General features: G+C 42.8%; 1 protein-coding gene across 3 annotated transcripts in view; it reads right to left on the minus strand.

The window, feature by feature from the left end:
• The window catches only part of LOC119652001 (fatty-acid amide hydrolase 2-A), a 63,495-nt gene that overhangs the window by 18,515 nt on the left and 18,946 nt on the right, over positions 1-26,034 (minus strand). For all 3 annotated transcript variants that reach the window (XM_038055932.1, XM_038055931.1, XM_038055929.1), the window contains one exon: positions 10,922-11,102. In XM_038055932.1, coding sequence (XP_037911860.1) covers positions 10,922-11,098 — 177 coding nt within the window. In that variant the 5' untranslated portion in view covers positions 11,099-11,102. The remainder of the gene's footprint in view (positions 1-10,921; positions 11,103-26,034) is intronic.

The raw sequence follows: 26,034 nt of genomic DNA on the forward strand, positions 1-26,034 counted from the left end.
CACCAAATTTTGTGTCAATCGGTATAGCCGTTTCTCAGAAAAGTGCCTGTGACAGACAGACAGACAGACGTATCCGTACGTTTGTGATAAATCATCCTGATGCCGAACGTGGGAGGGCCACGGCATACCTCTAGGTTGCTTATAGCCAGAGTGGTGACCTCAATCACGCTCTATGCGACCCCAGTTTGGAGCGAAGCGTTGCAGATGTCGGTTAACACTAGCAAACTGAATACAGTCTACAGGAGGACAGCTCTGAGGGTATGCTCTGCCTTCAGGACTGTCTCAGATGATGCAGCATTCGTCATCTCTGGAATGATGCCGATTGACATCTTGGCAGATGAGATGGCGAATATATACCATGCGAAGCCAATCTCTCCCTTATTGCAGACGAAGAAAGCTGAGAGTGAGAGATCCATAAATAGATGGCAAGAGCGGTGGGGACGCTCGGGAAAGGGTCGGTGAATTCACAGGCTCATTCCTGCCATCAAGGAGTGGTTGAAGAGACGACACGGTGAGATTAATTATAATCTCACCCAGTTTCTCACGGGACATGGAGGATATCTCCAATACCTTCACAGGTTTAAATTGGAGACCTCACCCGATTGTCCAAATTGTGATAGAGTCCCAGAGGACCCAGAGCATGTATTCTTCCACTGTCCGAGAATTGTGGAAGAAAGGAGGAATCTAGAGGAGACTCTAGGAGAGGTGCTGGTATCAGAAAATCTGGTGCTGAAAATGCTAGCACATCATGAAAATTGGGATGCGGTCAATTCCACGATCGCATCTATTCAAGATAAATTGCGAAAGGCAGAGGAAAGGAGAAAAACACGGTCACGTGCGCCGCGTATAGAAGAAATAGGATTAAGCTAGAGTGAGCTGACTCGGCCCCGTGATGTAATACCTTATGGTAGTTCGCGGGACAGGGAGGGAGTCGGGGGTGGTTTTAGTGGGTAAAAATCGCACACGCTGGTGTGTCCAGACCAGTATCTTTTGAAGATTTCCACCTCCTCAAAAAAAAAAGACAGACGGACAGACAGACAGACAGACATTGAACCGATTTTAATAAGGTTTTGTTTTGCAAACAAAACCTTAAAAACATGCAAAATCTCATTTACTAAGTTGAGTTATTTTTTGGGCATAAGCTGTAACCATACGACCAAAGACCATGTATTGGCATGCAATTTGCGAAATAGGCTCTCACAGTCATTCATTCGCACTTGACTCACACTTTTACTTCGGCTTCAATTTCTCCATATATGCATATCTAATGAAGCTCGTTAAGAAGATTCTGAGCAAAGACGACGCACCAGTAATTGATTTATTTAAATTTAGAATAATTCAATCTTATATCGCCGGCTTGCGACTGCTCAGATTAAACGTTGTTAAGTATGTTAATGAAGATTGGAGCTAGACTTTGGAGCTGATGTGGTTTTTCCTCGGAACGAATGTACTTGAACTGAAGTGTATTGCGCCAAGCACCAGCCATTAACTTGCGGATCCGAAATTACTGGGCTAACTTGGACATTCCAAAGTCTACCTGGCGTACATAATGGCTGGTCATGAAAGAGGGTGAAACTGCTGGCATGTGATTGTAGCGCTCAGTTTGGAAGACACGCCGGCAATTAAGTCTTTAGATACATGGAAGAAGTTAAGTGTTATTAAGACAACGTTGTTTGTTCTTCTAGGAAGTTTGTTCTAGAATAGCAGACTCGTCGGCATTTTGTCCAAACCGGAGTTTGTTTCCTCAACTAATAAACATATGTACTTGCATGTATTTTTGGAAGCAAATATGTCTAGTGGGCAGTTAATTTGTATCTGAATTTGCAAAACAGAAGTGCGAGCATATATCCGGATTTCAGTTATGACTAAAGACAGGGAACGAGAAAGCTGGTCGTGAATCAGCTATCAAATGAATACATCTAATGCTCGCCACTGCGTAAAAGTTAGTAGTAATGGAAGGAATGGAATGCCTAAGGGAAGGTAAGGGGAAATTACCTAGTCATGGGAAATTATCAATATTAGGATATATTATCATTGCTGGACTCTCTAATTGGTAGAATTCATGGAGTCTATTTTAGTAAGTCAATTTTTATTCTGGATGAGGTAAGTGCTTCAAGCATGTCTATCCACCATGTCTGTGTAGTTCAATTTTGGGAAGCACGTACTAATAAAATTATTACCCTGTACAAGTTTCCTGGTTTGAGGTGACGCACTCGGTGGTTTTGCTTTCAAAGTAAAGTCCGACGAAACGTCCCGTAGACAAGATTTCACGGAAAATGGATGCTTCGAGTGTTTGTGGCGGTTATTTTTCACACGCTGTTTTCAGATAATAACAGGGAAATGCATTGACGCAAAACAATTTAATGTTATTGTTAAGGTAGAGCCATTCCTAGAGGGTAGGCATAGAATCACATGCTTAGACATGTACTACTATATCAACGGCGGTGATAATCCGCTGGAATGAGTGATTTGTTTTTGTCGGCTTTCTTTCTGCGGAAAAATACATATGTACACATTTCCGAACTACATAATATGCTGGTCCAAAGCTCAGGTAAAAGAGGGTTTAGGATAATGTACTATACCGCTTGAATGCAACTCTGCCTCCGCAATGGACTCACGGTGAACGCTAGGAAGACTAGACTAGTTATGTCCACTAGGAACGTGAGGTGGTACAGCTATACGCTACCCATCTTAGCAGGGGCGGAAATTCAGGTGGCACAAACAGTCAAGCATTCAGGAGTACATTTCGACTCCAAGTTAGCGTGGAAGCACCATATCCAGGAACAATATCAGAAATTCTGCTCTCTCTGATGCTGTAGGAATGCGATAGGTAAGACCTAGAGAGTTTCACCCTAACGGATACACTGGATGTATAAATCCACTTTGATATATGCATGCATCGTCTGGTGGCCAAGACTGAACTTTGCTAATAGCAAAGTAGCTACTAACGCAGATTCAGAGGCTTGGTTGCCTAAGTATTATTGGAGCAATGAGTATTACGCCGACTGCGGCACTTGAAGCTATTCTAAATCTAACCTCCATTCACTTGGAGGTGAAACGGAAAGCAGCCAAGGACGCATATAGACTCGGTACCATTGGAGTGTGGAAAGGCGGTCAATCACACTGGCATACGTCTATCTGGAAATTCTTTGACAAACATCCGGTGGCTCTGATGCCGGCCGATCATATGGTTTCCAGATTCGCCTTTGAAAAGACATACACTGTCTTTTCAGATTACAGACTTAATAATCTTCACCGACAGGTCACTTATGGAGGGCGGATCGAACGCAGGGGCGTTCTCGGGGAATCCGATTATAGAACTGGCTCAACCCCTCGGAATAATGACGACCATATTCCAGGCGGAGATATATGTCATTTCATTGGCAACAGAAGAATGTCTGCGACAAAAATGGAGGGGTCGCACCATTCGAATCTGCTCCGACAGGCGGGCGGCATTATCAGCACTAAACAGCAACGACATATCAAGCCAGTTGGTGAGGAGTTGTGATCAGGTGTTGTTGGAACTTGGCCGACTGAACGAAACATTCTTGATGTGGGTGCAGGGGCACTCTAACATCGCTAGGAGGCTGACAGACTGGCCCGGCAAGGGTCTGGGTCCAAAATATTCGGGGCAGAACCAGTTTTTGGAATCCAGTCATCCACTGTCAAGTCTACTCTGAAGGGTGAAATTGCAAGGATTCACGTAGCCGATTGGAGAAATTTGAATTCATGCCGGCAGGCGAAAATCCTTGTGAATGAACTTGGGGTTACTAGAGCGGCATTTTTTTTTTGTCTCTTAAGAAGTAGGACATGAAAACCCTAGTAGGGTTTTTAACGGGACACTGCTCAATGGTTTCGGCTATGTGCAGGAAATGTGAAGAGGAGGAGGAGATGGCCCTGGACTTTTTATGCAACTGCCCGGTCTTCTCAGATCTCAGACGAAGACACCTTGGTAAGGTTCTGAACTGAAACGAAAGATCATCCAAATATTCTTGCCCGAAATTTGTTAAATATTTCTCATTGAAACGTCAAAATCAATCTATCCTTCAACTTAGAATACTGCTAAAGCAAACTTTTTGGTAATCAGAAACTCTAAACGCTAGAAAGGAATTTATGTTTTCTTTTGTAGTTTAAGATTCGATCACACAATGTTAGCTATGCAAAAAGTGGAAGAGGCAATAATAAATTAAGTGTTAGCATTTTCTAAAAATCAAAAATAAATCTATGGTAAATTTAGAAATGTTTTCTTTTAATAGTTTTAGTTCGTAACGAATTTGATGAATTCTAACATTTTTTTCAGAGTCGTGGAACTGCATGGAAACCCATATTGTTTCTTTACAATGAGTTGTAAATAAACCAACCAACAAACTCATACCGTAGAAATTCAACTTTTGTGAATTATTAAGGAGCAGGCGGGGGTGTGTACAATATTTTTTCGGCTTACGACCGATCAGCTCCACCAGAAAAACTGCAACATTTGATGACCACTATAGTAGCAAAGAAGGCCAACCTGTTGATAAGCTGCGACGCCAATGCAAGGCATATGTTGGGGGCAGCTCGGAAATCAACGAAAGAGGTGAATCATTCTTTGACTTTATTATTAATACAAATCTATCCGTGTGTAACAAGGGCGGAACACCAACGTTTCATTTTTACAGCTCAGAGAACTATCACGATTGGAAGGAGGCCCTTGATATCACCCCACTCTTTGACAATGACATTCTGAGGGTGGAGAAGTGGAGAGTGTCTGACCAGAGATCCTTTTCAGATCATAGTTGAATACTTTTCAGTCTAGATCTTGCCGCAAAGGTTTCCAAAAAGTTTGGTCAATTAACTAAGAACAAATTCCCCGGTGCGTAAATTGCCAAGATTGGCACGACAGATAAACTGGAGTCAAAGGTCGGGGCTCTGGAAAAGGAATTCGATACCGCCTTTAAAGTTTCGTGCCCTGCTAAATACAACAATCCCGGTTGGACTATTGTCGGAACTTTGAAAGCACCAGCGAATCCGCAAGTCTCAGTAAGATTCTGTCCAAGGAACATAGGAGCACATATTTTCTTAAAAAGACGGAAGGCTCCTGGACGGAATCGTCCGGTGAAACTTTGGTGCTACTGTTTCAGACGCACTTTCCCGCCAGCAAGCAGGACTGTGAGTCACAACCTTGCTTGGAGGGTGTGCAGCCGCCCCAGCGAAGACTCACCACCTGTACAAAGTCAAGGAGTATTTGGATCGCTTATAACAAAACCCAATTGCGAGAGCTCCTGTGCCAGATGCGTGCAAATACATACAAGACTATGTCGATCTGCCCGGTGCATACACCACGGAGAACGAGGGGGAACCCTCAGGCACTTTCTTTGCGATTGCCCAGCTCTAGCTAGAATTAGAATACCGACACTAAGCAAACCATTTTTTGGGGAACACAGAAAGATTTCTAGCTGCAGGATGGGAGAGCTGTTTCCCTTCGTGAATGCTACGGGCTGACTCTGAAGATCTGAGCCGGTTGGACTCTGCCTCCTTACTCTTATAACAGCAGTCACTGTCTTAGGGAGTTTGTGGCATCAAAACGGCGCTCCTCGGAGTGGCCATTGTTATTTACCTACTCCGTAGTTGCCGACCTTTATTTTTTACATTATTGAAAATTCTTGGAAATTGGAAATTATAAGGAATTAGAATTTTGCCAAAACTTTTTTTTTCTAATTTTACTGTACTTTTAAAGCGTCCACTTATAAAAGGTTGGGATGAGTATCTAAAGAAGGAAGATCATTTATGAAAAATGAAAGGAGAAATCGATCGATAATGGAGCCCTAAGATACCTCCATATGCAACCATTGAAGGGAACAGGTTTGGAAGGTAGATTGTACCATCTAAGTAAGATGTCAACTAAGAGAGAATAGTCGATGGATATCCATACGATCAGAGTCGAGGAAGGGCGTTGAAACCACTCCTTCACAATGAGGTGACCGAAATACCTCAAAATTTATTCCTGGAACAATGGAAAAGACGGTCAAAGGGTAGTATAGGTCCCAGGGCGAAACGCGGATTGGTACCCACGATGGAGCATAAAACCTGGGAAACGTCTGCTAAACCAACACCAACAGCTCTACTACCAAACCCTATTTCCACCTCCACGTGGTGATCGCTGGGAGTTCTTTCTCCATAAAAAACTGCAAACGGAGAAAGCTGAGGGCGAGTCTCCCGCGCCTAAAAACCGGACAAAATGTACCAACTGGTCCTACAGGTTAGGGGTTGGGCAGGGCTGGCAACCCTACACGAAAAACCGATGTTACGAAGCCACGAAACGAGCCTCGGACAAGATGGATCTTACAACGGCGAACCCGTCATCGACAACGTATTAACGATTTGCGCATTTTCCCATGGGACGTGCGACCGAATGCTGCTGAGAGATGCGATGGACAGGAACCGGTTTCCTGGAGAAGAGCCGTTACACCATATATTATAGCGGCCATCCAGTAAACCATGTGCTCGGAGTAGGTTTCTTAGTCAGCCAAAATATGAAACATGCTGTTATCGGCTTTGATAATATAAGCGAAGACTATGCACTCTGTGTTTGCGAGGCAAGTTTAGAAATATAAGCCTCATTAACGTTCACACCCCTACAGAGGAGACTGCAGAGTCGGAGGAGGATACCTTCTACGAGGCAGTTGAGCGGACCCGAAGCCTGTCCCAGATATGATATCAAAATCAAACTTGGGGACTTTAACAGCCAAATAGCGAAGGAGCCCGTATTTATACGATCCGTTGGCTCTCATAGCTTACACCAAAATACAAATGAAATGATAACGGACTGCGGATTATTCAATTAGCAGTGTCACACGAAATGGTTGTTGGAAGTGGCTGGTTTACGCGGAAAGCGGTCCACAAACATACATGGACCTCTCCAGACGGGACCACTTCCAACCAAATTGACGTGTTGATCGAACGCCGCTATCTCTCAGCCTTGATGAACGTCAGAACATGTAGGGGGGCCAATATAGACTCGGATCACTATCTCGTTAGCATGGTGCTCCGAGCTCGAATATCAACACCATCCAGAATCCCCTCTGGCAATCACCTGAAGAACGTTATCATAAATACGACCACAAACATACTCGGCCCAAGCCGCAAAAAGAGTCGGCTGGTTTGACGATGAATGTAAGCTAGCAACGGAACGGAAGAATGCCTCATACCGAGTAATGTATTCTCAAAGAACGCCGGCACGCGCAGAGACTTCACAGACAGAAAAGGAAACCACGAAGAACCAACAGGTTTGTAAACTCGAAAAGTACAGGGAGCAACCGCACCAGGCGCGAAAGTTTTACCAACAAGTCAGCAGAATGGAAAGCCTTGCACACCCCGATGGGTTGTGTACTTCGATGAACTACTGAACAACCAGAACATCGGCGAGTTGGAGGTCCCACCATCTGAAGACGACGGACAAATACTGCCACTGCCAAGCGTAGAAGACGCATTCCGTGCAATTCATCGGCTAAAAAATCATAAGTCGCCAGGAGCCGATGGAATTACAGCTGAATTGGTTAAATATGGAGGCGAGTTATACCAAGTGGTTCATCAACTTGGGCTCAAGGTATGGGACAGCGAATCAATGGCAACGAGGCATTATCTGCCTCATACATAAAAAGGGAGATATCACACAGTGCAGAAATTATAGAGGTATCACGTTGCTGAGTACCATCTATAAGATATTCTCCTCTATCTTGCTAGGCCGGATAACCCCATACGCCCAGAACATCATTGGCCTATACCAAAGAGGCTTCACTCCAGGCAAATCAGTATCAGATCAGATTTGCTCTGTGCGGTAATCGATGAAAAAACTGTTGGAATATGGACATCAGTTGCACTATCTATTCATCGACTTTAAAGCCGCCTATGATAGCACAGCCAGGGTAAAACTGCACACGGCCATGAGAGAATTCGGTATCCCGACGAAATTGATAAGACTGACTAGGCTGACTCTGACCAATGTCCGAGACCAGATAAAAGCAGCAAGATCATTCTCAAGACCATTTGACATCAACAACGGTCTACGAAAAGGGGATGCCCTATCATGCGTCCTCTTTAACCTGGCCCTGGAGAAAGTGATCCGTGATGCCGATGTAAATGCGAGACATCATCCTCTTCAAGTTCACCCTACTACTGGCCTACGCCGACGATATCGGCATCATGGGAAGAACAACCCGAGATGTACCCATACCTTCATCTATATCGAGCAGGCGGTAATTGGCGCGAGATCTTGGGTTGCACATTAATGAGAGCAAGACGAAGTACATGGTGGCAACGCCAGCGAACGAACAACATGGAATGGCACTGGTCAAACGGGAAAAATAAAGATAGGAGCCTACAACTTTGAGACCGTTGATAATTTCTCCTATCTAGGGCCGAAAATTACAACCCATAACAGCTACGATGATGAAATCCGCGCACAGTTGTTAGCAGCCAACAGAGCCTATATCAGCTTACAAAAACTGTTCCGCTCAAAACGTCTCACCATAGGGTCAAAGCTCTTACTGTGCAAGACTATGATCTTGCCAGTCCTCATGTATTCCTCGGAGACTTGGGTTCTTAGTAAGAAAAATTACGAACTCTTGGCCGCGTTCGAGAGAAGAATCCTCAGAAGAATTTTTGGCTCCCAACATGAGGATGGACGATTCTGTAGCCTACACAATGACGAAATCTATGAGTGATATCATGACTGTTAAGTTGTGGACAAAATCCGGCTCAATAGGTTGCGGTGGGAGGGTCACTTAAGCCGTATAGATGAGGATGATCCCACCTGGAAAGTCTATAAGGGCAATATCTATGGTAGAAAAAGAAGACGAGGCAGACCCTGCCTAAGATGGAGCGATGGCCTAGGTCAGGACGCCAGGCAGCTTTTAGGGATATCGAATTGGTGGACCTCGGCTCAAAACCGGGATGTCTGGAGTTCCTTATTAAGGCAGGCCTGGACCGGATACCGGTTGTAGCGCTGTTGATGATGATAGTACCAAATTGACGTTCCTTTATTTCAGTAGGAAAAAAATCATACCCCATAAGCATGAAGAATTTCATTAACAATGAAAAACATGGAATATTCGCTTTAGTTGCACACATACAGTTGAATTGACTGCAGCGAGCCATACGAAATGCAACCGCATATAAAATAAACAGTAATTACTGCAACTTATGTTAACAATTCTTAATTTTAGAAACGTTTAGAAATATTTAAATTTTGCCTATCACAAGACGATTAAAATACGTCTGAACGAGGTGGAAATTCCCAGACGCACACTGCAGGTCGAAGTTCAAGGCAGGGAGGAATACAATTAACACAGCAGCTCGGGTTAAAGATTGCAAAATCCAGAAGATTGTGGGCCCATTACAGACTGTTGCAGTGGTGGGAGGAACAAGGAGATTAGAGCCCACCAAGGGGAGCTTTTCTTGGAATTTAAAAAGAAGTTATAAGTTTTGCGTCAAATCTTAGGTTGCTGCAGGTATGATCACAACCACTGCTATTAAAATGAAAGTAGATTCAAATTCAAAACAGCAATTTCAAGTAACGCAGCCTCGGTTAGACAGATTAAATGAAGTGCATAAACATAGGTGTATATTGCATTATATGTAATACGTGGGATGAGCTCACAGACCGTTTTCCAAATGCACCTGAGTTTTTTATCATACTCGACCATCAACATTGATTGTAACTGGATATTACTTATATCTAGATGTGAACTTATCCATAGATACTCGTACAAACACAGAACTCAAAATCGATCTGAATCGGCTGGTTTTACAGCTTTTATGAATCAGGAAAGTAACCAGAGCCCTGAAGGTGGTTATGGGAACTTGAATGACCCTCCATGGTCATGGTTAAAGGTATCCGAGCATGGTCCGTAATCATACTGGGTCATCAAATAAACCGCAATTATCGCAAATTTCCAGAGCGTAAGGAAAGGGAGCGCGTAATGGATAATGATTGACGTGGATAGAACTGAAGGATGTCGATCGGGGTGTGCATAATTTTAAAGAAAGTTGGATACCAGTAAACGATTTGCGTTTATTTGGAAAGTAGTTGAAATTTCTTGATGCATTTACCTTTCCATTGACTGGAGGTTTAGAGATGTGTAATCGGAAATTATTCAGGTGGAGGAAGGGTACTTTGGTATTGATCTCAAGTTTGCACAAATATTTTCCATGAAACTGCAACTTCACACAAATCATTATCAATATCATTAGCATCAAAGCGTATAATTACTGCGTACACATCACGTAAAGAGAATAACTTTTTATATTTACAAACGACTTGAGTGTCTCCAATTATCCCTAGAAGTTAATTTTCGCGCACTTTTCATGACCTGCAAACTATTCTCGGTGAAACACGTGATTGAATGAAAACACGAACGGTATGAACTGAAAGCGGGAACGAATCGGTTGTTAATCCAAATTTTCAATTTTGGATAATAATTATCCAATAAGTAGAACAACACTTTCTTAGGAAATGGATTGGGCCAAAGAATGTCTTTCATAGATGCTTCGAAAAGATTCATCATCAACGGCACGAACTCATTACAAATTAGGTTGCCTGACAGTCATCCGAATGTTTGCGCATTCTTAATTGAGCGTGGCTAAGCCATAGAGAAACCTCCCACGCAGCGCAAGGATTGTATAATACAGCGAAATCGCGCTAATCTAAGAAGATAGTGCAGCAACACCTTCCCCTATCCGTGCAATATAATTGTGCTGAACTTAACACAGTACTGTAACTGGGTAAGCATAGATTTCGTAGCTGGGAGTGATCATGTTCGTCTCTCCGTTATACAAACCAGGTAAACCAAATAAAAGAACCCAAACAGAAACTTGTTTTAAGATACACACGAATATGGTTAAAAAGATAGCATTCATATATACAAACATACGTAACACTCACCTGTCTCGTTCTGATCATTTCGGCAAGATCGACGGCCGGAATCTCCAGCAAAGGGTTCTTCATGGGCGGCAGCTTCCTTCGCGGGATCCTGATGGTGGCTAATCGACTATACGGTATCACGAACCAGCTGAAGACTACCATTACGGAGCGGAGAAATCTCCGCATCACGTAGCCCATAATTCTGGAACAAAGTGAGAAAGCAATTTTGGCGGCTTTTCTTTACGTTTCAACCAAGAAAAATTCAACGATACACTAATTAAAGGCGGAAAGGAAAAGCGGAAAATGATGAGAGAAAAGCGCGTCGCGATTACGCGCGACAAAAACCGAGATACAGTACACGGAAAAATGTACGAGTATCTTGCGAGATCAGAAACTCCACTGAAGCATTGGTCGCGCAAAGTATCTTTGCAAGCCCATAGCTAGATCGAGGTTTGAAAACGCGTAATGACTTTTGCATCCCATGCTATCGACGTTGGCTGGTCGGTCATATCTACCATACAGCATCCATGGAAAAGATAAAGTGCTTGGTAAAAGTAAGTTTACACAACAGCGGCATCATTAAAGTGTGAAGCTATCTTTTTCCGGATAGACATACATAAATGCGTATCTGGAAGAAATTTTTGGATGGTTTTGGTTATCGTTCATTTCTTTTACAGACAAGTGATAGCATCCCTTGAAATGGGGATATAACAGAGAACCTATGGTAGTATAATAAACAAGTCGGGAAACCGGAAACTGGACGCTTCAGGTATGAAAGGTTTTGTGTATTTCTTTTATAAAGAGATTTGAGTGTGCATTTGTCCCATTAGCATGTAGCACGTAAAATATGCATATATTACGTGAAAATAGCCACTTTCAAGTGATATTGACATTCATAGTCTTGAATTTGCAGAGGAGCGCGCTAGTATAACTTTGTTAGTAATAGTGCGATTTTCACCAAATTTGGCAGGATCATGATCTATACCGTAGCCTACATTGTTGCAACATTTTGTGATTCTAGGGTGAACTTAAGGGGGGTTTTCCTGTCAATTACTAAAAATTATAGTAATGTACTATTATTAACTTTATTTGAACAGGTATCGGTATGGAGGGTATTTCGGAGACTAGGCACCATATAGTGGCAGCCTCCTGATTTTTTTCAGATTTTTCGGTTGGGTAGTTTCTGAGAATGGGTTCGTTAAAAAAATGACCACTTTCAACCCCCCGCACTCCCCACCTTTTCAGCAAAAGTCAAAGTCGAAAAGTGCTAATCGAGACCTTTAATTTGATACCCCACATGACTATATTTGATGAAAAAAAAATGTACACCCCCCTTTTGCATGTATGGGGACCCCCCTCAAATTCGTCGTAAAAGGATGTAACTCACTATATGCGTGAGCGTTCACAGTTCCCACCTTTCTGCCAAATTTGGTGTCAATCGCTATAACCGTCTCCGAGAAAAATGCGTGTGATGGACAGACAGACAGACAGGCGGACAGACAGACAGACAGTAAACCGATTTTAATAAGGATTTGTGTTTACACAAAACCTTAAAAAACATCTGATTTTTCGTGAAATGGACCGGAATTATCATCTAACTTTAGTGTCAATGATCGTTCAAGAAGTTTGTCTAGTGCAAGTTGAAGTCAAGATATGCAGCATATCTTTTTCATATACAAACATTCATCTTATTGTTTTCCTTTGTTTAGATTCACGATACACGATAATTCCAATCTGTTTCTATACATAGTTATACTGGACTAGCTCGACAATTAGAATCAAAAAGTTTTTGGCCAATTCTAATTTCTATTATAATAATTTCTAATTTGAAAAAAATATGGTCCATGATCACATTTCAAAATAGTAGAGAGATTCAAATTGCATTCTGTGATGGTGACGGCGGGAACAGCAAAGCACGGAATCAACTCTCGACAGAGGTTCTCAGCATATGACTGTGCTTTTATGTCCTTCCGAGGTGTTGCCTCAGGCCACTGCGTAAACCGATCAATGATCGTGAGACAGTACTTGTAGCTGTGCGACCCTCCCAAAACGCCCATACTGCCCTCCGAGTATGTCTAGTGACTTTACAATTTTTGCATGTGACGCACTTTTTGGCCCAAGAGTTCAAGCCAGAAATACTTGTTGGAGACGCAAGATTGTGTACCGTGTAATGAACTATTTTTTGTAGATGGACAGAAGACCATCCTGATGGCCTGAGACGAAGTAGAGGGAAGAGCTATCCCAAAACCAAACCTAAAAGAAATTGGTTAAGTTGACCGTGAAGGACTGCCCGCAAATACTCCGCAACGTCGACACGTGCTTGCACGTCTTTGTGCTCGCCAGACTCAGAAATTTGGAGGAGGGGGGAGGGGTCTTTTGAGCGCTTCAATCCCTCCCGCGTTATTTTACAAAATTCGTGTGTTTATACCGATGCGTGCGTGACTGCACCGGATTTTGGTAAAATAAACACACAAACATAGGGATACACGCGAGCCTAACAAAATAAACAACACACGAACTAAGACCTGATAATAAAAATATAACGAGTTGGGAAACCGGAAGCTTGACTTTTCTGGTATAAAAGGTTTTGTGTTTCCCTATGTCAGGAGCATAACGCAGTTCTCCATTGGCTGATAGCATTGGCTCGAGATATTTAAATTGCTCGGTTCTGTTAGCGGTAGTGATTTGCCCAGAACTGAGCGGTTTAAATATTTCGGGTCAATGCTATTAGCCAATGGAGAACTGCGTAATGAAATTGCTTCACGCATTAACGCAATCTGGATTAAGTGCATTCCACTTTCTTTGTGATCGACGTATCAGCGAACGTCTCAAATACAAAATTTCTGTCGCTCTCTATGGATTTGAGTGTTGACCGACTGTAAAAGACAATGAACGGCATCTTGCGATAATGGAGACGAAGATGTTACGTTGGACTAGTGGCGTGACATGTTTTGATCATATTCGAAATAAGGATATCTGCGATCGATATGGGTTTGCACCGATCGTGGAAAAACTGCGAGAGAGGCGTCTTTGATGGTATAGTTTCGTAATTCGAGCGAACGAGAATTTATTTGCCAAGATTGGTCTGAATATTGAAGTCGATGGTAAGCGGCCAAATTACCGACCGAAACAATATAAAATATAATGGCGAAACCGATCACGACGAGCCAACCCGGCTTGTGAACGGGACAAAGGCTGAAGAAAAAGAAGAAGATGTGAGGAGCGCTGAGTGCCTGACAGTTCCGTGTCATATAGTTAAAAATTCCATTGCCCTCTTTTTTTTAGAAAGCGATTTAAATAAACCATTTGATAGAAAGCACTGTATTGATAATAGTCAATCTCATACGCTTCACACTCGCAGTTTAATATTAATGTGAAGAACTTAATCTACAACAGATACAAAAAAAGGCTAGGGAGAAGTAGATTCTTCATGAATGAAATTTGAATATTTCACTCGAATGTCAATTATTCTCGTTAACTATGACGTCAGCATTTTATTTGCATGGCTTAGGATGGTGTTAATTCGGACGAATATGGTAAGTTTGAACTACCATAACTTTCACACAAATAGTTGGATTTTCATGAAACTTGGCATGCGTATGCACAATACTCTCCTCTATGCCGGTGCATAGTACTCCTAGGATAAACTTAAGGGGAGTTTTCCAGTCAATTTCTAAAAGTTGGTAATATACTATTAGTAAGTTTATTTGAGAAGATATCTGAATGAGACATATTTTGAGGCCTAGATTTCATCTAAGGGCACCACCCTGATGTTCTTTTTGGAATTTTGTGTTGGGTAGTTTCCGAAAGTGAGTCCTGTGTCACTTTAAGTGTGTGCATTTTGTCTTCTTACTCGCGCACTTTGCAATTCACGTCAAAACTTATATCAGATTCGGAAATTACTAATTAAGACCTTTCATTCAATACCCCTCATGACTATATTCGTTGAAAAAAATTTTTACATCCCTTTTTACATATATGAGGAGCTCCCTTTTAAACTGCACGTAAATTTATGTCACTCACTGTATATGTGGGATGTGGGATGGGTTTAGCCGTCTTGGAGAAAAGTGCGTGTGACAGACAGACAGACAGTGAATCGATTTTAATAATGTTTTGTTTTACAGAAAACCTTAAACACGATGGCTCCACTGCGCGCGTGGAACCGCGGAGATTAGCACCCGAGTGACGCAATCGAGGGATAAGATCCATGACGTCACGGCATCAACCCACGCTTCTCCTGCGTCAGATGTTTGGTGAGGGGCGGCATCTCAGGTTACTACCTAACCTCGACATCCGAAGGCCATTATTTTGAAGGATGTCCCTAATTTGTGAGAGTTTTGCGGGGCTACGGAGGAGGAGAGAAGAAAGGAATCCTCAAATCATTATAATATAATATGTTCGCATTCAAAAATCAAAGGAAGAGGATGACCCAAGTGAAAGGAGAATCAGAATCTCAGGAAACCGAAAATTTTAAATTTTGGGTTCAATTTCGTTGATGACCCGACATTTGGATGTATTATACATATCCATGTTTGCATATTTTGTTTTAAAACTATAGTTAATTGCGTGCAACTCCTGTTGCGTGATTTAAGTTTAAACACAGAATCGTGGAGCCCACAATGCTCTCAAAATTTTCGGGTGCGTACTTGAAACATTTCGGAGATATTTTAATCCGGATCTAGACGCTACCGTCTCAGCGGTTTGAACAAATTGTTCTAACTCATTTGCGTATAAGCCAAAATCCAAACTGCAACCACTTTCTGCTGACACGCAGTCGAAGAAATGATAGATTGGAATGAAGTTGACGCGGGAACGGATTTGGAATCAAACTAAAGTATCGCAATCCACCCGTCAAATCTTTCCAGTGGATATGATGAACTACTGCTTCCATTGCTACGAGGTTAGACAATTAAGTAATGAGACTGATTTTATTGCCGCGCTTGTGGTAAATCTGCAACCTTGAAATTCCCTTCCCTTTCCCCGTCATCTTTCACCTCTCCATTTATATATTCATCGCTCTAGCTTGCTAAGTTCGCCTGCTGTGTCGTGTTGAGTCGACGTGTGTTGGTGGTGCTCGTCACCAAAATGGAGAAATAAGCAACGCGTTGCGATAAAATTTTGCGTCAGATTGGACGAAACAGCTTCGGAAATGTACGCTAAAATTGTAAAAGGTGATAGTGCTCTTAGTCGTGCTCAGGTATTTCGGCGGCATAAAGAGTTTAAGAAGGGAGGTGAAAGCGTGGAAGACGAGGCGCGAGCAGAAGACCAGTCGAGGTGCGGACTGACGCGAATGGGCAGCGTGTGCGCGCCCCAATCCGTGAAGATCGACGTTTAGCAGTTCGAATATTGGCTACTGGGTATGAACCGTGAAACAGTCAGACAAATTTTAACAGACGATTTCGGGATGAAAAAGTTGTGCGCGAAGATGGTTACAAAGAACCTTTCTGAGGAGCAAAAGCAGCATCGAATGACAATCGCAAAAAACTGTTTGGAACAAGTGGAAAACGATTCCACGCTGCTTGATTGATATGACATGTCATCCTGTGTGGCGCTGGAATCGCTATGTAGCTGCCCAAGGGGACTACTTTGAAGGGGATGGCGGAGTTGTAGAATAATTTTTAAATATGCGGTTTTTATGGAATCAGTCTAATTGCTTAATTATCTAACCTCGTATACTCGCTGTCCAGATAGTATCTACCACGACCAATTTGTCAAACCACCATCATACGCTACCTCGCTCCTATCTCCATCCTCTGGCTTTCGTGTTTTTGACGGATTGATGTACGGACAATCGGAATTGGATAGTTCTACCACCGTAACTGTTACTGCCGCCTGAATTGGCATCACCACTCAAAGACTGGAGAAGTTGGGATCCGAGTAAACAATTAGAAGAATCTGCTTCTTTACGTACGATAGCCAATACTGCATCAATTAATTCAGCAACTGATTGTTATCATATAGGCTCTTTGCTCTATGAAAAGCTGGAGGGCCAGAGGAAGATGGAAATTACGTCGTCATAGGGATCCATCTCCCTGAAATGTAGCTCTGTTGTTCCCGGACGCACTGTTGAACGAGCGCAAAGCATACTTGGAATGTGTAAATGCGTTTCAAGCTTACGTGAGAACAAACTGAAGTATCACGTCCTGTATTGATCGGCGAGTCAATTACAGAGTTAAAACAAATGGTTGAGAACCTAGGAACGACGATGAAAATGAGTTTTTCGAGAAAATCAAGCCGCAGCTAGAGTTTACGTCTTAAGTTGGCTAATGGCAATCGTTGGGGTAGCACAAGACAAGTATAAATAGGGGGAGCTTTGCGGGTGTCGTTTGCCCACCGCACTGTCTTATAACCGGCTGTGAAAATGCGCGCAGGAGGGTTCCCCGTTGCCCTCCTTGTTAAGAAACACAAGACTATCAATAAGCACATGAGAAATGACTGCTCGTGAAGAATGGCAACATACACTTAATGAGTGGCAACTACCATGGGAAAACGCGTCAAGAAGCATATGGACTGGACGGCACATCGGCAGCTTATATAAGTCCGATTGGATTTGCATTTTGATTATTTTTCCCCGCCTTGATGTTCATATTCTTAAAAAATATGTTAACATTGTAAAACTAAAAGCTTTTTGGGTTCATATAAAAATTGGAGTCGCTATACGTCCCGCAGTTAGAGAACTTTAGTTACGACCTTCAGTGGAATGATGCCGCGTAAATTTTTTTATTTTTGGCTTAAATATTTCCAAAAAATTCTAATAAAATAATTAAAAAAAAAATAAATATAAAAATAAATAAAAAAAATAAAATAAAATTCTAATAAAGATTAATTGAATTCCAATTAATTCTTCCCGCCAAAAAAATCTGAGAGCATACGCAAAAATAGGCCGTCTAATATGGTTCTCCCTTAAATAGGTTTTGTTCACTAAATTATAAAAAGGAAGGATACAAATCTATAAATAATTGTTGTAATGTTTTTCATACGGTTTCGATATCATTTTATGTTAAATACAGTTGGACTCCTCCAATTGGTAATTGATCATTACAAAACAAACTTATAAATGGAAAAACAGCGAATCGATTCTAATCAGGATTTAATACGTGAAGCGTATGAAGCTGACTAGCTGACTATTAATGCAATATATGCTCTCCTGATCAAATAATTTGTGTAAATGGCTGAACTGAATTTTTAGTTATGTACATACGGAACTGCCATGCACTCATCGCTCCTCATATACAGGGTGCGGCAGCATAATTTCCTTTTTTAAAATGCGCGCCACTCAGTTAGTTGATGTCATAGCGGAGCGCTAGTGGTCTCGTTCAAGAGGGGATACTGTAAAGTTTTGTCCCGATACGGTTCAGTCGCCATCATGCGTTGGAATAGTGAGGAGCGTGCCTTTGCCGTTGAGGTTTACTTTTCAAGCGGATGTTCGGTTATTGCAACACAGCGTGCATTTCGGAATCGCTTTAATTTAGCCCCGTTGGCTCCCGTCCCAGACCGCAAATCAATTGTTACATGGGTCACTACATTCAGACAAACTGCAAGTGCGACAAAAGGAAGAACTGGAGTCCCTCGGCCCGTTAGATCACCTGAGAACATTGAAGCAGTGAGAGCATCAATGTTGCGATCGCCACGGCGTTCTGCGCGCAAACACGCATCTGCCTTTGGACTATCCGATCGTTCTGTGAGAAGAATTCTTCGTGATGATCTTCATTTTCATCCCTATAAGATGGCGATAGTGCAGGAACTTTCAGAACGTGACTTCAATTCTCGGATGAACGCGTGTGAGCTTCTTCTTGATGTCGTTCCCGAGGGTGCTATTGTTTTTTTTAGCGATGAAGCCGATTTCCATTTGTGTGGGTCGGTTAACAAACAAAACATGCGCTATTGGGCTGACACCAACCCTCGAGAATTGCATCAAAAGCCTTTGCATTCACCCAAAGTCACAGTGTGGTGTGCAATTTCCTCAGCTGGAATTATTGGTCCCTGGTTTTTTGAGGAAAATGAGGTTACAGTGACAGTGAATTCGGACCGATATGTAAACATGCTACGGAATTTTTTTTCCCACGGCTAGAAAATTTGGATTTGGGGGACACTTGGTTCCAACAAGGCGGTGGATTCTCCAGGTTTTAACAAAATTGCCAAAAACTCGGATTCCATTCTTTAATCTTTAGACGCAAACACTGGGAAATCAAACCTATTTTCAAGGTAACCTTTTTATCTGTAAAAATACTTTTAAGAGAAACTGTCCTCAAACCTTGCTAGCGTGCTGCCCAAGCGGGGCTTTGATCTAATATCTCAGTTCTAGAAGAGATCCTAACGACACCCAACACGTGTATACCCAAAACTAAGATTTATTGAACTTATGACGTAGTGAGGGCGTGTAACCTGTCTGCTGGTGAATCTACCCATGTACGTACCTCTATTTACAAGAATCTGGCCTTGACTGAATGTGAACTTTTAGAACAAGACGCAGAGTCGTCTGTAACGTCGGCTATCCCAAGTATCTGAAAGTGGACAAATGTACATGTGCTCGCCGCTAATATGAATGAACACATCACGCTTAGCGCTTGATGTCTAGATATAAAACGTTAGAAAGTAGGTCGTTGACAAGCGTTCTATAAAAATATAAGCATGCTCGCGCCATCACAGTCGAAGAATAAAAAATCTCACGTCAGATGGGTGCTGAGACTTTCGAAAAACTTAGCTTAATCGAAACTTAATCGGAGAACAAAAAAGGGCAACTTAACTGTTCAGTCCGAAAAATATGTTGCTTAAGCAGTCATAGTGCGTGAATTGTTCACTTCTGGGAAGATATGCATCTGAATGTTTGGAACTTTGAAATATCGAGTTTATCGGAATTTATGCAACCAATTAGGCTCCTGCTTTCAATATAATGGTCAATTTATGTTTGATGGTTTAATATTTTTCTGTCTCATTTGTAGGTTTTTCAAGCGAATTTGACGGAAGCTGTGATTTTTTGTCAAAGTGATTCCTTATAATACTTTCGCGGGCCTATTTGGGGAAACGAGTGTACAACTAAAATATGGACAGGAGGATATTTATTTATTTATTTATTTAAATTAACGGACAACAAACAGAAAGAATTCCAATTAATTATTGTCCTCAGGAGGAGGAGAAAGCAAAAAACTTATCCTACGTTTAAAACTATTTAAAGTAGGGAAGTTAAAAGGACCAAGCTGTTTTGCATTATAATTTCGGCAAAGCCTGGGAATCGGGGAATGAAAATAGACTTCGAGCTCCGCGAAAGGCACGTTGAAAATATCTGCGTTACGTGTGTTATAAGACGCAGGACGGCAGGTGATCTCGTCAGCGGCGGAGCAGTCCATCAGGCCCGAGGAAAGTTTAAAGAATGTGCATAGATCCAGATAGGATCTACGCTGTTGTAGGAAGGGAAGGTTTAGAAAGCGGAGGCGGGAGGGGTAATCCACACGAGGGAAGCTTTTCTTAAAGAAGAGAGAACGGGTGAATTTACGTTGTACATTTTCAAGGGCAAGACAATGACAGTTACGAGTGGGTGACCAGATCACGGAGCAATACTCGAGAGTATTCCTCACAAGGGAATTGAAGAGAGCTAAGGAGGGTTGGATGGAGTCAAAATCAGAGGAGGAGCGAAGAATAAAGCCTGACAATTTTGCTGCTCGATTGATGACATCGAGGCAGTGGGTGTCAAAGCGGAGCTTATTGTCGAAAGTGACTCCGAGGTCTTGAGTGGAATTTAAGCAGGATAAGGAATGTCCGTTAAGCGAGTAGGAAAAAGAATTGGGTGAGGATTTTAGGGAATAGCACATAGAGTGACACTTTCTGATGTTTAACGCTAAACAATTAGTCGAGCACCAACGAACCAGAGTGTCCAGGTTATTCTGAAGGGAAACACAGTCCATAGGCGACGATATAGCGGAAAACAGCTTCAGGTCGTCTGCATAGAGCAAACAGGGACAAGTAAGGAGGGGAGGAAGGTCGTTAATAAAAAATAAAAATAGCAAAGGACCCAGAATAGACCCCTGTGGGACGCCAGAAGAGGGGGAGAAAGAGCGGGAAGTACAGCCGTCAAAAGAGACGCGGCAGGATCGGTTGGAAAGGTAAGAGGCAAGCCATAAAACAAGTGGTATGGGAACGTTTAGGGACGAGAGTTTGGATAGAAGTATCTTGTGATTTACAGTGTCGAAGGCTTTCGCGAAGTCAGTGTAAATGGTATGCGCTTCTTGCCGTGAATTTAGACATTTGGCGACAAAGTTGGTAAAGTCAAGCAGGTTGGAGGCAGTGGATTTACGTTTAACAAAGCCGTGTTGTTCTTTCACTATGTGTTGGTCAAAATGGGCGGACAACCAGTCGCTGACATATCTTTCCAGGATTTTGGAACAGGAGGAGAGGAGGGAAATGGGACGGTAATTCTCGGCAAGCGAACGATCGCCACTTTTGTGAATGGGGATAATGAGAGTCTCTTTCCACAAGCTGGGAAAATGATTCTCTTCAAGGCTTTTGTTGAAAATAAGAGATAGGGGAAGGGAGATGGACTTACCAGTTTTGATCAAAAAGAGGTTTGGAAGACCATCGTGGCCAGGTCCGACCTTGGCATCAAGTTCGCCAATGAGGTATACATAGTTCTCTAATGGCTATTATCACAATGATTGTCTATTTAATTGCAAATGATACGCGTTTGTGCTTCGGTATGTTTAAGATTGGGGATGATTCGGGGAACTACCGGTAGAGCTTAGAAAGTCAGGATAAAACCAGTTAAGTAAGTTAAGCTATTATGCTGCTGCTGCTCTATAAGTTTTAATACAAGTTGCAGGCATGCAAAGTCGTTCACCTCTGCCTTTGAATTTCGGAAGCACCTCATTACCTGGGCAAACCAATAAGAAAATTAATAAAACTCAAGGTTGGGTGATTACCAAACGTTCAGCCGAGTTGACAGTTACGAGAATAAGACAATAAAACATTCCAGGAAACCGGCGAGTTTTTAACCGTTTAGGTTCGTTCGCACGTTCATGCAAATCCTTGAAGTATTTGGCCAGTCGGTTCGGAAAAACGCACTGTGTTTTGGGTAGTTCGAACCCTCGCACAATATTCAGTCTTACTTATGACCAGTGTATTGAAACTTGTCCAGGAATGGGCTTAAACTGCCAAATATTCAGAAAAAGATGGAAGTAAAAATAAGCAACCACATCAAAAGTATGCAGCTCTGATGCAGTGATAGACAAAGCAAAAACGCTGACGGATTGCATCTTCGTCTGATACCTCCTGCAAGTATCAATTGATCTTCAGGGGCGACCTACGGATTGACTACTCTGCCTTAGCAACCAATGATGTACTTATTTTGATTAGCCATGTCTTTAGGAAGTTAGGAGGAAAAGGCGAGAGGAGGGTTACAAAATCAACGTGGTGTTCTTATCCGGTTCATTGAACGTGTCATGGTATAACTGTAGTATGAGGTAGAATGAGCTAATCCAAAGGAAAATGAAAGAGGTTAAACCCAATAGTAAATATTACTTCCTCCAACTTTCAACAACGCGTTCCACCATTATCTTTCTCCGATAATTCAGTAAGAAAGGGGACCGATCTTTTCTTATATAAGACACTATTAAGCAATCGTTTCATAAATCATAGCGAGCATCGCACCGGACAAGGATACCAAATTTCAGTGTAGCTGGTATCACTTGGATCTTAAGAAGATATGGGGACACCACAAGGATGGGAGCAAAAAGTTGTTGGTGGTGATTCGAAAGAGTTTTCTATTCCTTTAGTCTTTGTTTCGTTCAGTAGTGAGGTCGACTCGTCTGGGAAGAATTCGCCATTTTCCCCTCGAGGGAAAGGCAGAAAGACTCCCAAATCTCCATCTATCATATCATTTTCACAAATAGGTCTTTGTTAACGCGAAAACACCTGTGTCGCAATTTTTCCATGTCTGAGGATATCCTCATTTCGGATGTGACCATAACGTGTTACGCACTTCGCCTCCATTACCGCGCCACTGCGAAGTATTTTGAGACGATTTAAAAGAGTCAGAAATCGGAAACCAGAAGTTTGGCGCTGCAGGTATAGAAACTTTCTTGCACAGGAACATTTGGGTGTAGAACTGCTCCATTTGTACGTAGTTTATAATGTACAGTATATGCACTTAGCATGACAGACTACTCACTAGTGTGATATTGATATTAGAATGTTTTGGATTGGCGGCGAGGGCGAAACGTGGATTGGTACCTACGATGGAGTATAAAACCTGGTGACGCTGGGAGCTGTTTTTTAACGAAAAGCTGCAGACGGAGAAGGATGAAGGCGAGTCTCCTGCACCTACAAACGGGATAAATTGTAGCAACTGGTTCTCCAGGTTGGGGGTTGGGTAGGGTTGATAACCCTACACGGAACACAATTTTTTAAGAAGCCACAACAGCAGCCTCGGACTAGATGGATTTTACAACGACACACTCGGCAACGAAAAAGGAATAACGATTTGCGCATTTTCTCATGGAACGTGCATTCCTTGTACAGAGATGGAGCTGCCAAGCAGCTAGCCGATATCCTGTCTCAATATAAGGCTGATGTAACAGCATTGCAGGAGATGCGTTGGACAGGGACCGGTTTTCTGAAGAAAAGTTACTGCACCATATATGAAAGTGGCCATCCAGTAAACCATGTGCTCGGAGTAGGTTTCTTAGTCAGCTAAAAAATGAAACCTGCTGTTATCGGCTTTGAAAACATAAGAACTATTAACGTTCACGCCCCCACAGAGGAGATTGCAAAGTCGGAGAAGGGTACCTTCTACGAGGCAATAGAACGAACCCTCGAAGGCTGTCCCAGATATGATATCAAAATCATACTTGTGGATTTTTACGGGGAGGGAGGGGACGGAGCCTGTATTTAGGCAATACGCTGGCTCCCATAGCTTACATCAAAATACAAATTAGAACGGACTGTGGATTATTCAATTAGCACTATCGCACGAAATGGTTGTTGGAAGTACCTGGTTTGCGTGGAAAGTGGTCCACAAACATATGTGAGCCTCTCCAGACGGGATTACTTTCAACCAAATTGGCCACGTGTTGATTGAACGCCGCCACTTCTCAGCCTTGATGAATGTCAGAACATATAGCGGGGCCAATATAGACTCGGATCAGTAGCTCGTTGGTATGGTGCTCCGAGTTCGAATAACTACTCCACCCAGAATCACCTCTGACAATCAGGTGGGAGCTAACAATAAATTCATCCACAACACAGCCCTCCGCAACACCTATAAGAGGGAAATGGATGTCCCAATAACTGCAGTCAACACCATCATCATTCACCATCACTTGAAGACCGTTATCATAAATACGACCGCAAACATACTTGGTTCCAGCCGCAAAAGGAGTCGGAACGGCTGGGTTGACGATGAATGTAAGATAGCAACGGAACGGAAGAACACTGCATACCGAGTAATGTTGCATTTTCAAAGGACGCGGCCACGCACAGAGACTTATCAGACGGAAAAGGAAGTCTGGGAGGATCGACAGCTCTTTGAACTGCTGAAAGATACAGCGAGCAACCGCACCAGGTGCGGAAGTTTTACCCACAAATCAGCAGGATGAAGCCTTACACATTTTGATGTTCATCCTGCCGAAACAAAAAGGGAAATCTGATTTCCGACAGAGTGGGCATATTGGAATGCTGGGTTGAGTACTTTGATGAACTACTGAACAACCAGAACATCGACGAGTTGAAGGTCCCGCCAACTGAAGGCGACGGACAAATACTGCCACCACCAAGCATAGAAGAAACAGTTCGTGCAATTCATCGCCTTAAAAACCGTAAGTAGCCAGCAGCCCATGAAATTCCAGCCGAATTGGTTAAATATGAAGGCGACCAATTACACCAAGTGGTTCATCAACTGATGCTCAAAGTATGGAACAGCGAATCAATGCCTGACGACTGGCAACGAGGCATTATCTGTCTTATACATAAAAAGGGGCATATCACGCAGTGCAGTAATTATAGAGGTATCACGTTGCTGAATGCCATCTATAAGATATTCTCCGCTATCTTGCTAGGTCGGATAGCCCTATATGGCCACAACATCATTGGCCCATACCAAAGAGGCATCACTCCAGGCAAACCAGCAACAGATCAGATTTTTTCTCTGGGGCAAGCGATGGAAAACAGTTGGAATATGGATATCAGTTACATCATCTTTTCATCGACTTTAAAGTCGCCTATGACAGCATAGCCATGAAGGACCTATACTACCCTTTGACCGCCGCACTGGTCAAATGGGAAGCATAAAGATAGGAGACTACAACTTTGAGACCGTTGATAATTTCTCCTATCTAGGGTCGAAAATCACAACCGATAACAGCTATGATGATGAAATCCGCGCACGGTTGTTGTCAGCTTACAAAAACTGTTCGGCTCTACAAAAACTGTTCGGTTCGAAACGTCTCACCATAGGGTCAAATCCCTTACTGTACAAGACATTGATCTTGCCAGTCCTTATGTATTCCTCGCAAGAAAAATTGCGAACTGTTGGCCGCGTTCGAAAGAAGAATCCTCCGCAGAATGTTTGGCCCCCTACGTGAGGATGAACGATTCCGTAGCCTACATAATGACGAAATCTATGAGCGATACCATGATCGTCTGGTTGCGGATAGAATCTGGTTCAATAGGTTACGGTGGGCGGGTCACTTAATCCGTATGGGGGAGGATGATTCAGCCCGGAAAGTCTATAAGGGCAATATCTGTGGTAGAAAAAGAAGACGAGGGAGACCCTGGCTGAGATGGAACGATGATGTAGGTCAGGACGACAGACAGTTTTTAGCGATATCGAATTGGACCGGGATGTCTGGAGTTCCTTATTAAGGAAGGCCTAGACGGCGGATACCGGTTGTTGCGCTGTTGATGATGAAGCTCCCGGACCGCACCCTGCGCATTTTATGTCATCATCAATGGCGCAACAACCCGTATCCGGTCTGATCCTGCCTTAAGAAACTCAAGGAGCACATGAGGACCGGCAAGATCATTATCTTGCACCGTATGAGGTTTGACCCTATGGTGAGACGAGTGGAAAAGTTTCTGTAAGCTGAAATAGGCGCTGTTGGCAGCAAACAACTGTGCGTGGATTTCGTCATCACAGCTGTTATCGG

The sequence above is a fragment of the Hermetia illucens genome, chromosome 3 (assembly GCF_905115235.1).
Source record: "Hermetia illucens chromosome 3, iHerIll2.2.curated.20191125, whole genome shotgun sequence".
Classification (NCBI taxonomy): domain Eukaryota; kingdom Metazoa; phylum Arthropoda; class Insecta; order Diptera; family Stratiomyidae; genus Hermetia; species Hermetia illucens.